Consider the following 12,791-nt stretch of genomic DNA (forward strand, 5'->3'; position numbering starts at 1 on the left):
CTACATAGAGAAAAATGAGTGATTTCTTGTACAAAGTTTAATATTTCTTATACAAAAAGAAAGAAATTTAAAAGCAAAAAAATGCAAATAACCGGATACATGAAATAGTACGTTCAATTAATGCATTCTGACGTCAATGATTAAAATGATTTTTTCTTTAATTTATACGATGTAAAATATCGCATAAACAATTTGTACAGTGCATTGATGATAACTGGTTGCACTTGTTCAAACTTGATCAGTGTATCTTTTAATTTTTGTATAATTAATTATATATGATTAAATTACTTTAGTCGCGAAAAACGAATTGAATTTAAAATGCAATTGCATCTTCCAATTCGCATGTGCGATACAATGACTGAAAATAGAAAAGAATTTTTTCATCCAAACATTCTTTTAGTTGTGCCAGTTTTTCATAAGGAAAAAACAAAGTATTAACATTGTACATAAAAATCTGATATATATATAAAATTATAATTTATATATAAATGAATGAATGAATAAATAAGAATATAACGCAACATTCAAATATTTAGAATATATTTGTTTTAGAAATAAATATTAATCGCTAAATATGCGTTTTTTTACTCGTGTTCTACCTCTCCTATTTAAAGTAAAATATGTAATAATAATCTCTATTTAATTAAATAAAAATAAAATAAAAATCTTTATTTGAATTTTTATACCGCAAATTTCCAAATTTATTAAAATGTTATAGTTGTGTTTCTGCTAAAGATACACATAGATATATTAAAACAAAATTTTAAATACTTTAATTATTTTAATTATCGCTTAGATTAAATATATTTAAAGAGAAAAAAATAAGTAAGATTAAATTTCTTTATCTGTTTACATTTAATGATCTTAAAACTCATTAAAATCATTTATCTTCGATATTATTTCAATATTAAATTTTTTTCAATATCTTTTTTAAATAAACACATTTTACACGCTAATTATTTTTCTTATATCTATAGTCGGTATATTTGAATAAAATTATTATTTCATATATGTATATCGACTGTAGATTAACGCTTTCAATGTGTCATATGGAATAAATATAAATACTTATTAATTATCACATCACAATTATGTTAAATGTTGCAAGTAGCAACAAAAAATATTATAATTATAATATAATATACAATATTATATATATTATAATATTGTTACTACTGATATATATATATATATATATATATATATATATAAATTAAATTAAATAGTGTTATAATACACTATTTACAACATATAATATACATAATATTATTCAAATATATGTATATGTAATTGATTTTACTGAAATAATTAAATTATTTAATATTTTGTTATGTTATTATCCTTCCTCCCTAATGTAAAAAATTTATAAAATGACAATATGAGAAAGTTTGTTGGAATTGTAATGACAAATATTATGTACTTGCCACTTAGAACCCGCTGAAAATGAGAAATAGCAATAGAATTATAATAACTCTTTATTGCTATTTCTTATTCAAATTTTGTAATATTACTTTTCTAATAACTTCAAATATTACTTAAATAAAAAGGCTCTCGACCAATAATTTCTCATAGCATGTGAAAGGTATATCGTAAATAACAAGACCTTTGTAAAATAATTTTGTATTTAATTCAAAACTTGTTACTTTTTCTCAGCTTTTTTCGTACTTTTCTTCGCTGCACCACCTGCTTTAGTCTTCTTGGTTTTCTTTTTTAATTTGAAAAACGCGTTCGTTCGCAGTTTGTTCCTTATCTGCCTCGCTTTGCGCAGCTTGAAACGATCAAAGTCACAAAGTGCAGCACGCTGAAATAAAGATTTTTTTCATGTTAGTACACAATATATGTTAAGGCGTATTTTACTATCAAAATCATTAATGTGTTTTCAGAATATTAAGTTAGCATCAGTGAAATCAGTCGGCAATTCCTATCAATAATACTGGTTCATCATGTACACATTTAAATAAGTTTTTATAAACAAATTTATAAAAATCTAGTATTATATATAAGAAACAAATATATTCTCTTTCTCTTTTAAAGCATAAAGTTATATTGCTGAAACTAATCCGCTATCAATTTTTAATGCATGCAGTTGTTGAGAAAACAAAAGTTGTGTTGGAAAGAGGAAAATCTGCAGCTTTTAATAGATATAAATAAAATGTTTGTATACCAATTTATTTTATTGACAAAAAGGAATGAAAAACGTGTTAATAATCACATAAACTAATGATAAATATTTTTAACAGTGCCAGATTTAATAGCAGCTATTAAAAGAATCTTCAATAATATTAAAAATGATATGTTAGAAAAAGGTTCAAATTCAAATGGTGCACACTTCGAAAATATTTATCATTAGTTTACATATGTGATTATTAGCACTTTTCATTACTTTTTTCAATAAAATAAACTGATATACAAACATTTTATTTATGTCCATTAAAAAACTATAGACTTTCCTCTTTTCAACACAAGTTTTGTTCTCTCAATAACTGTATGCATTAAAAAATGACAACTGATTAGTTTCAGCATTTTCCTATGGAACACCTTATATAATAAAAAAACAAATATTTTCTCTTTTAAAACATAAAGTTATATTATAATATCAATATATGTCAAATAAGAACGCGATAATTATATTTAACATAAAATAGCGTTCATTAATTGACGCTAAAATTGAATTCTTTGAATTACCTTCTCTTTAGCTTCAACTTTTTTAGCCCACATCGTCTGCTTCCACAATTCATTGATATTAGCCGTCTCCCATACTTTACGTACTACACGAGTGGATCCGGAGAATGGAAAACGTAAGCGGAATTTCGTCAAGTGAAGCTCGTTAAGCCTCATCTCACAACGGGGTACACTTGTCAATGGGCCATCGACCAGAACCTTGAAGAGAGTAAGAGTAAGAATTTAAGAATTGATTCTTAATATGGAAAAATCATAGTAACTGTAGAAGTAATCGTCAGTATAATTTAGCATCATTAAAAATCAGCCGGCATTTCCTATCATAATACTGGTTCATCATTTGATTTTGATAAAATACAGAAAATAGAAACACAAGTGAGAAAACAATTAATTCTGAAAAACAGATGTAATCTGTGTCTATATATCTTACAATATAAGAAAATAATTGTCTGTAAATTTTGCATGTCTGCAAGAGAAACACAATTGTAATCAATCCCTAATATCTTATCACTAATGTCTCTTAATTACAATAAGCATTTGGGAATTATATGCATTACATATTAAAATAAAAAAATAAAAAATATTATTCTCACCCGATTCTGATCGATGATGTCAACAATAGTGACCAGTTTGCCTTGATAAGGCCCATCGCTCACATAGGCCACACGGCCTGACTGCACAAATCTCTGGAACGGCTGTTAATAAAAGAATACAATATTATTGATGGCTGGATATTATTGATTGATCTATATTAATCTGCAATTTTATAAATAAGTTCTAGCACGCAACATTGCATATGCATTCTCGCAACTCAAAATTATAAGAAAATAAAACTCGATAAGTAAAATCAGTTGTGAAAGATATTTTCATTATACAATTCAAAAAAATATATATAAATTAGAATTTCATTGGATATATATGTATATATATATATATAAATTATTATAAATATACATAAATTATATAGTTTTATTTAAAAAAAAAATATATATAAATGATTATAAATATGCATAATTATATAGAAGTGTTATTGAAAAAAATATATATATAAAATTAATGATTTAAAAATAAAGTGTGTTAAAGAATTTGGTAGATGCGAACTTTCTAAGCTCGAAGCTCAGAATATAGATGAAAAATACAGTTTATATCGCGCTTTTAAGAGCACATATGCATCTAAAATTTCGCCGAACCACATGTGATTAATAAAGTTCGTTCAACGAGAAGGTTAAGACTTGCAAACTCGTGCAAGATCTTCGCATAGCTCGTAAACTTAAAAGGAAAAACGCGCGAGAGAAGCGAGAAAAGCATTAAAAACCGATTCGTTCATCGCATTTCACGATTATTACACGATATAATTATATTATTGAGTCTGAACGGTCGCTTTATTCACTCACCATGATTTTCCGGAAACGAGAGGACCATGCAAGAGAAAAGCGGATAAACCGCGATCGAGTGGCCACACTCAAGGAACAAAAATCCCTAGCCGGCACTGGTCTAGGGACTTTTCAGCGTATAGATTTTTTGTTGTATAGGGATTTTGCCGTATAGGGACTTTTGGCGTACAAGCATTTTTGTCAAAAATCTGTCTGGTAGTATATAGTTACTTCTAGGGATTTTAGTCGGAATTAGTTCGCCACACTGCTGATTTACTATATATACTGTTTGTATTTTGTATTTAGCGACATTTATTTATTTTCCAAGTTGTGTTCAAACAAGGGAACAAATATAAAATATATTTGCTCCGTAATTCCATGTGAGAAGAAAAAATACAAATATATATTCATCTATATATATTATAAAATAGTTAACTTCTTTCTGCAGAAAGTTTCTAACTTTATGTTTTTTTTGTGTACTTTTTTATAAGTACATATATACATTTAGTTTTTAATTATTTGATATGTTAATGATATGAAAAATGTTATATGAACTATTTTATATAATTAATTTAAATATATTATTATCTTAATTATCTCTTCTTACAGAAAACAGTATATTTATACATATGTACCTTTGAAAAAGTTTTTGAAACAATCTCACAACAATGTCTGAGAGTAGTGCAGCTTCGTCGGATTCATCCTCATGCAGGAGAAGTCCTAGAGAACGTAAAGATTGTTTAAAACGTGCCTTGGAGCAGACATTAGTATTACGTAAGAATCTAATTTGCATTATCCATCTTTTTTTTATATTTAACATAAAACTAACTAATGAGTAATTTACAGAGACTTCGATCAATAAATCTACCATAAATAAACTTAATGAAGCTATAACTGAAGCTGATATCATTGCTACTCAGACAGATATACAAGAGAAAGGTACATTTTAAAAATTATTTTCGACCCTGTGTATAGTATTATATATTCTGTATATAATATATATTCTTATGTGCATATATAATATATATTTTATATATCTTACGTATGATATTTTTTACATCATTTTTGCTTTGCGAAAATAAAATGATAATTTGAGCAGGATTTTATAATCTTCTAGAAGTAGCATAATTTATTTTTTATATTTTTAGTTTTCAATCAGCAGGAAGTAGTTATGGATTCACTAATTATGATATCATCTTCTAAAGTCCTGAAAACTTGCACTGTCTCATTGACGAAGAAAATGAATGACTATGACTATACTGACTTTGCACAAAAGCTGGTATGTTTGCAGTACATTAAAAGTGCAATTATATGCTCATAATTATTTGCAATGTTAGAGTTAATCAAGAGATTTGCATATACAGAATATTAATTAATTTGCACCGATTAAGTACATAGTGGTATTACTTAATAAAAAATAAGTCAAGAAATTATTATATTAAATTGATTTTATTAATATTTTCTTATTTAATGTATATTTTTATAATTTATTTAACATAATTTATAATTTATTACAATTTTATATATATATATAAAATTGTAATAAATTATAAATATATATTTATATATATATATATATATATATATATATAATTGTAATAAATTATAAATTATGTTAAATAAATTATAAAAATATACATTAAATAAGAAAATATTAATAAAATCAATTTAATATAATAATTTCTTGACTTATTTTTTATTAAGTAATACCACTATGTACTTAATCGGTGCAAATTAATTAATATTCTGTATATGCAAATCTCTTGATTAACTCTAACATTGTATACATATATATATATATGTATGTGTATGTATATATTTGTGTTTATGTGTGTAATGTAGTCTATGTAATCTCTACAGTATATAATAATTAGATATATTTTATTATTTTATTCTTACATATATATATAGTACTATAATATTCGTAATTATTTAGGTGAAACATATACAAGGAATGTCAGACAATCCAGAATTACCACCGGATTGGTCGTTTTTGGAGCCAAAAGTAACAACAATGTTCAAAAGAGTTCCTAATTGCTCTACAATTTTAGGTTTGTTTATAATTATTGATATTGGATATTAGGAGTAGAGTTATATACAGAATAATTTATTTAAATAGGAAATAATTTTTTCTTGATGATAAAAAAAATGGTAAAGAAATAAGTTCAAAAGAATAATATAATAATTATGTTCAGTTTTCTAATTATTTTCTTTACTGATACAACAATGCACTTATAATGTGCAATTGCATTTTTTTTAATGGAACTATGTTCTTTCTTACATATTAATTCTCTTATTTTGCATATAAAAATGTGGACATAGAATTATAATTATAAATTAATAATTTACATTACAAAATATGTTTTTAAATTTAATGTAACTTACAAAATGTATCTTGTAAAATATTTCTTAATAATTTAATTAATTATTTTTATACAAAGTAACTACAAATAAATAAAAAAAAAAATAATTGTATCAAGAACTCAATATTATAGATATGTAATGGTGCATTTGTATAAAAATAGTTATCAACTCTACTCATTATTTTATGAAAAATTTAACAGATATTTTTTAAGATAGTGTGATTCAATATATTTCATATTTTGTATATCATAATATATTATATCAAAGTATCTTCTACATTGTTAGATTATTTTGATTATTTATGATATTTTAATATGCAGAATAATAAAAATTAATTTAATTATAGTAAAAAATATAAAGTTCTATTTAAAGAAAAATGTAATTTGAATTTCATAGATGTCATAAAAAATTGGGACTCATTATGTTCTTCAACTTTTTTCTCTATCATATTTTTATCAATTATAAAAGAGATAGTTTCTATTCAATTTATTTTAACTCACTCTGTATAAACATTAATATTTTATTATTTCCTGACGCAGATATTTCTAAAAATATACAATTAAGTGATTTTTTTAAGTTCATAGCTATTCAAGAATACAGTGCTTTTAATTTTAGGTACATTGGAGCCTTTAGAAAAGAAAGTCATAGTTAGAAAGAAACCTGAGCAGAGAGTAGCACAGCAAGCTGCAATGATAGTGCCTGAGAAACTGGTGCGAGATGTAAATACTAACGATGAGGACAGTGTAGAACGAACCGTGAGAAAGATTAGAAAATTAATCATATCCTATTATAAGGAAAAACATGAACCGCTCGATTTCTTCAAATTAATTCTGCCTCCGGACGATTTTGGAAGGACTGTGAGAAATATGCTATACATATCATTTCTTGTGAAAGACGGAGTAGTGACAGTGAGAAAGGGTATTTTCTTCTTTATGCAAAACATACCAGTCATTATTTTTTTATTTCTAAAAAAATCTATAATAATATTTATATATTATATTATATTATTGATATAATATTTATGATGGATATTATTTTTATTCCAGATGAGAATGGAAACCTTGTCGTGCAACCATGTCGCAAGCCAAAAAATTTGCCGAGAACAGATACTAGAACAGGTGTTCAGAATATTATTTCCATAAATATGAAATATTGGACGGTCAGTTAAATTCTTAATTATTTTTATTAAGGCTAATCATTGCGGACCTTAAATCAAATAAAATTTTAATTTTAATTATATATAGGGTGTCCGGTAATTGTCACCTCAACCATCGTGTGCAGATAAAGTGAATTAAACCGAATAGGAAAGTCCTTTATCGTTTTGCGATTTTCGCAATAATTATTGAGTTATTAAATAAAAAAGATCGGCCAATCCATGCGAATAGAAGCGCGCGACGAGAAGAGACGTCCTACTGTAACACGATACACGAAGATTTCTCGAACACGATTCGTAGACAGTCATCTAACTCACTTTATCTGCACACGACGGTTGAGGCGACAATTACCGGACACCCTGTATATATAGTTAAAATTTTATATACATGTATATATTTTATATATATATAATAAACTTATAATATATTTACTTATAATTAAACTTTTAATATATATTATATAAAATTCTTTATAATTATATGTGACGGAATTTAATATAAATACTTTTTTGACAGATATTAAAAGAGACATACAAAGAAGAAGAACCAATGATTGATTTTGATGAAAATAAGTAATACTATTGATATAGATTAATATATATATTTTCTTTCATCAATCTAAAATTTATCTCGTTTTTATAATCTTCAGAAAATTGTTTTAAATGTACTTTTAGTTATATATGTTTATTAAAAAAAAGAAAAGGATAATTCTTCGATAGTGTTATAATTGTATTACAATAATAATTAAAATCAGCTGCAATAATAGTTTATTATTTTATTTAATTACTTTGTCACAATAATAAGTTACACAATAACTTTGTCACAATAATAATTGTACTTAATAATGTTTTTTCACCTGTCTTTTCTTGACATTTTATTTAGATTCATTATTTGGAATATATTGTGAAAAAGTAAAAATTAAAATGACTGAATTTCGTCGCAGGCAGTTTACTTCCGCGAATAAATAACGATTAAATAAATCATTAATTGTTTTTATGATGATTATGTATACTTTGTTTTCCTACAAAATTAATAATCGAAATGATTATACAATAAAATTTGTATATATCATTCTAATGTATATTACACACATTACATATATATATATATATATGTTTTAAAATAATATATTATAAATATTACATATTATGTTTGTTAATATAAATAAAAATGAATATAATTACACAAGAGAAATTTTTATTTCCACATATTTAATAAGGTCCCAAGTAGCAAACCGATGTCAGTTAGTTTGTTGCTTGGGATATATTTTATTATTTAGCATATATAACTTTATTTAGTAATTAATTTAAAAATAATAATAATTATTAATTAATTTATTATTATTATTATTATTAATTATTATTTGAATATTAATTTTTGCTCATATTCGGCCAGGTGGCGCTCAAAACACTATTTAAAACTGAGTATGGAGTATGGAGTTTCCTATCTATTTTCTTATATCGTTTATGTTATCGACAAAAAATCAAAATATACATTAATTTTTCACAGTACTCCACTTTGTTGCAAAAAATTGTCTTTGACGTGAATTTTCTATGCAACGATAAAAAATCAATAATTAGAGATACAAGATTTCTCGTTCCCTGAATTAAACATATATATAAATATGAATCTGACAGCTGCAAGAATTTTCAGAGGCTCAAGAACTGCGAGATATGTGCTTGATAAAGGAACCCACGTGTTATTGTTCGATGATGTCTGTAAAAATATGCAAATAAGATGTAAGAGCAAAATATCAACGCGCAAGGCCTTCGAAAGCAATAAATACAAACGATCGGAGGACTCTATTGGGGTGTACGGATATTGCCTGTTGGCAAGTAATGTTACAAACATATTCATCCATTTTTTGTTACAATTTATAATTTCAATTTTAGTTATAATTTTGAAATGTTTTTAAAATTTATTTATTATATAATTTATTAAGAATGTATAATTATATATTGCAGTTGAAAAGAATGATTGCGCAGTGTAAACAAAATAAATATGCTTGTTATTAATTAATATACTATGACATATAAATCTTTATACAGAAGAAATATTTAAAAATTTAGAAAATTTTATGTAACATTTAGCAGATAATTTTCTATAATATGTTATAAATATGAATTATATTTATAAAATTGCGATATATTAATTTTATAAATATAATGAAGATAATTTTATAAATATAATGAAGATATTAATTTTATAAATATAATGAAGATAACGTGCAAGAAAAAAGTGAAATTTCTCACATTTTTACATGTTGCAATCTCTGTACAGAGTATACCTATTATTATATAATTTATATTAAGAATTTATAACTATATATCACAATGAAAAGAATCAGTGTGTAATGTAAATACAAAAATTTTTTAAATAAATATAATGTTGATTTATTATTAATTAATATACTTTGACATATAAATCTATATACAGAAGAAATATTTAAAAATTGAACAATTTTATGTAACATTTATTAGATAATTTTCTTATACATTATAAATATGAATTATATTTATAAAATTGTGATATATTAATTTTAAAAATATTTAATGAAGATAACGTTCTAGAAAAGAGTAAAATTTCTCACATTTTTAAATGAAGAATTTTAATTTTTACATATTGCGATCTCTATACAGAGTATACCTATTGCTACCTTTGCGCTCGGCACGTGGCAAATTAAGAGGTGGCGATGGAAGCTGAATTTAATAGAAGACCTAAAGCATCGTACTTCAGCGGAGCCGATTGAGCTGCCAATTGAGTAGGAAATTGTGACAATTTATATTGCAAGTACTCTCTATTAATTGCAGACATTTGATAAAAGTGCATTCTTTTCAGTTTAGATGAATTGAAGGACAAGGAATATTATTGTGCAAAGGTGAAAGGAAGATTTTTGTATGAAAAGGAATTTTTGATGGGACCTAGAAGTCTAATTCTAGATGGAGAAGCTGTTGGTGAAAAGGGCAGTGGAATATTTTCTCGCAAATCGAGCACAGGATATTACGTGATCACACCTTTCAAACTGGAAGATCGAGAGTAATTACAATTTGCTTTTATTGATTATTGAAAAAAAGATCTCTTTATTCTAACTCTGTGGAATTAATTAATGATTATTTCAGCTTGACTATCATGGTGAATCGTGGATGGATACCTAAAAGTGATCGTACATTATTCAAAATGATAGAGAATAAAATTACAGACTCTACAGAAATCATTGGCATTATTAGAAAAACTGAGAAACGACCTACATTTGTACCTGATAATGCTCCTGAAAAAGGAGTATGGCATTTCAGGTATAGATTTTTTTTTTTTGCAACACAATATTTATCTAATATATACTATTATTTAACATTATTGTATCGAAGAATTTTTTAGTAATTTTTGTAAATAACATGTATTTTCTTCAGTGAAACATTAAATTATTATTTATATTTTAAATTATTATTTACATTTATTTATTTTTTTTTCAGAGATTTAAACGCAATGGCAAAGGTGGCAGAAGCAGAACCTGTGTACATAGAATTATTGTCTGGATATAGTACACCACATGGCCCAATTGCTGGCCAAACAAAAGTAACTTTAAGAAACGAACACGTTAGTTATATACTCACTTGGTATGGGTTGTTCGCCAGCACGAGCTACATGTGGTTTCGATATTTTATGCAAAAACTACCACTCGTTTAGTCGCATTTTTTTAGAGAGGCAAAGAGGGAAAAATTTATCCGAAACATTTGTAAAAATGTATAAAAGAGATGGAGAGAAAGTGTATAAAATATAGATTATCGTGTGATTTAGTTGCTTTTTATTTGCGATTCTATGTTTTTCATCTTCTATGTAATTTATTTTTATTTAAATAGATATTTTTATTTATTTTAGAGGGATCTTAAAAAAGAAGATAAAGCAACATTGTCTTCTGATTATAACAAAAGTAATAATTTTTTATATAATTTGGCGTCAAAAGGACTATTTTTGCTAGAGCTATAGATGATTTATAAAATGTTTTATTCCATATACATAATAATTTTGAGTGTAGTTTCCATCTCTTGCAAAAAAGAAAAATCTCTTGCTCTTTTGCGAAAAAAATATGAACTTGTATTAATTAATAATAATAATAATAATAATTAACACAATTCTCTCAATAATTGTCATGATATACATATATACAATAACATAGTTCCTTAAAATCTACATAAAAATATCTTTATAAAATATAAAAATATACAAAAATTTTATCTCGATCGAATATTCATATATAACATATCGATAATATGATAACATATTGAGAATTGTTTAGAAAAACAAGAATAAAGAGGGATTAGTAGGATTGTCAGACTGTGATAAAAATAATAAAACATTTCTTTCATTAACGATGATATAATTATTCTCTCAAATCTTGTGTTAATAAATTTCTTTATCATTCTCATATTTTTTTTAAAATCCCGTTTATAACAGACAATTTACATATTTTATTCTTAACACTTAAATTAAATACATTAAATAACTATCTTCATATTTTAGATCTATTCGGTAAAAATCTATAATCTATAATCGTGTCTTCACAAATTATCCTTTTTAAATGGAATTTTTAAACGATTTTTCGTTTCACTATGATATTGAATTGTGAAAATCTTTTACTAAAGAGCCATGATAGAATTTTATCATGCTTATAATATTTTTTGTTCCATTTATATTGATCGGTATAGAGGATTTATATTTATTATGTATTTTGCGATTGTGAAGATGAAGGATATATTCGTATACTTTATTGTCGCGACATGCGATGCTTTTAAATGAATTCAAACGCTTCGATAAAAGCATCACTTTCGTCCATAAGGCTTGGCATAAAAAACGCTTTTATATATAAGCAGTATTTCATTTATATGCGAGCCTCAGAGAAAAGGTGTCCTGAAGAATTTTAATTTTAAAAAGATATTAGCTTTCTTTTAGCAAAAATTTCACCTGAGAGCTCCTATATTCCTTTTGTAATTTATGTAATTTTTTTTCTAATATTATATATATCTTTGATAGGTCAATAATCAAGAAAAATATTCGACATTTAATTTTATAGAGAATTAAAAATTCGAAATGTGCTTTTACATTTTTTAAAATTTACTTTATAAATTTGAAATTGAAAACTGAAAAAATAAAAAATAAAATATATTGATAACGAGCAAACTGACGTCATTAAACGTCAAAATGACGTACGTTTAAAAAATTTCGA

The 12,791-nt window shown here is 24.9% G+C and overlaps 3 protein-coding genes across 4 annotated transcripts; 2 read left to right on the plus strand and 1 right to left on the minus strand.

Annotated features, from left to right (window-relative positions):
- Positions 1-1,604: 1,604 nt before the first annotated feature.
- RpL14 (ribosomal protein L14) lies at positions 1,605-4,134 on the minus strand. The gene is made up of 4 exons (XM_029299032.2): positions 4,074-4,134; positions 3,273-3,374; positions 2,686-2,880; positions 1,605-1,801 (listed from the first exon to the last, which is right to left on the minus strand). Exons 1-4 carry the CDS (start codon positions 4,074-4,076, stop codon positions 1,640-1,642), a joined length of 462 nt encoding a protein of 153 aa, XP_029154865.1. The 5' UTR covers positions 4,077-4,134; the 3' UTR covers positions 1,605-1,639.
- A 180-nt stretch (positions 4,135-4,314) lies between these two features.
- Nse4 (SMC5-SMC6 complex kleisin component Non-SMC element 1) lies at positions 4,315-8,333 on the plus strand. Of its 2 annotated transcripts, none has more exons than XM_085487990.1 (8): positions 4,315-4,432; positions 4,662-4,826; positions 4,899-4,991; positions 5,201-5,331; positions 5,989-6,103; positions 7,017-7,334; positions 7,463-7,575; positions 8,087-8,333. In XM_085487990.1, the coding sequence occupies exons 2-8, from the start codon at positions 4,721-4,723 to the stop codon at positions 8,144-8,146; spliced, it is 936 nt and encodes a 311-aa protein (XP_085344116.1). In that variant the 5' UTR covers positions 4,315-4,432; positions 4,662-4,720; the 3' UTR covers positions 8,147-8,333. The 2 variants fall into 2 exon arrangements, with proteins under 2 accessions (XP_085344116.1, XP_029154864.1); XM_029299031.2 differs by having other exon boundaries at positions 4,317-4,432; positions 7,032-7,334.
- A 693-nt stretch (positions 8,334-9,026) lies between these two features.
- On the plus strand, positions 9,027-11,937 carry Surf1 (surfeit locus protein 1). Its single transcript, XM_029299026.2, has 5 exons — positions 9,027-9,401; positions 10,210-10,331; positions 10,409-10,606; positions 10,690-10,863; positions 11,041-11,937. The coding sequence occupies exons 1-5, from the start codon at positions 9,195-9,197 to the stop codon at positions 11,252-11,254; spliced, it is 915 nt and encodes a 304-aa protein (XP_029154859.1). The 5' UTR covers positions 9,027-9,194; the 3' UTR covers positions 11,255-11,937.
- Positions 11,938-12,791: the final 854 nt, after the last annotated feature.

This window comes from Nylanderia fulva, unplaced genomic scaffold (genome assembly GCF_048542155.1).
Source record: "Nylanderia fulva isolate GAGA-0341 unplaced genomic scaffold, ASM4854215v1 Scaffold60, whole genome shotgun sequence".
Classification (NCBI taxonomy): Eukaryota; Metazoa; Arthropoda; class Insecta; order Hymenoptera; family Formicidae; genus Nylanderia; species Nylanderia fulva.

Bases quoted from the DNA above. Each gene is read 5' to 3' on its own strand.
- RpL14 (XM_029299032.2), bottom strand. The intron at 2,881-3,272 runs GTGAGAATAATA...ACTCTCTTCAAG, and splicing joins ACATCATCGATCAGAATCGG to GTTCTGGTCGATGGCCCATT. The intron at 1,802-2,685 runs GTAATTCAAAGA...TCTTTATTTCAG, and splicing joins AAGTTGAAGCTAAAGAGAAG to CGTGCTGCACTTTGTGACTT.
- Nse4 (XM_085487990.1), top strand. From the start codon at position 4,721: ATGTCTGAGAGTAGTGCAGCTTCGTCGGATTCATCCTCATGCAGGAGA. The intron at 5,332-5,988 runs GTATGTTTGCAG...GTAATTATTTAG, and splicing joins CTGACTTTGCACAAAAGCTG to GTGAAACATATACAAGGAAT. The intron at 7,335-7,462 runs GTATTTTCTTCT...TTTTTATTCCAG, and splicing joins AGTAGTGACAGTGAGAAAGG to ATGAGAATGGAAACCTTGTC.
- Surf1 (XM_029299026.2), top strand. From the start codon at position 9,195: ATGAATCTGACAGCTGCAAGAATTTTCAGAGGCTCAAGAACTGCGAGA. The intron at 10,332-10,408 runs GTAGGAAATTGT...CATTCTTTTCAG, and splicing joins CCGATTGAGCTGCCAATTGA to TTTAGATGAATTGAAGGACA. The intron at 10,864-11,040 runs GTATAGATTTTT...TTTTTTTTTCAG, and splicing joins AAAGGAGTATGGCATTTCAG to AGATTTAAACGCAATGGCAA.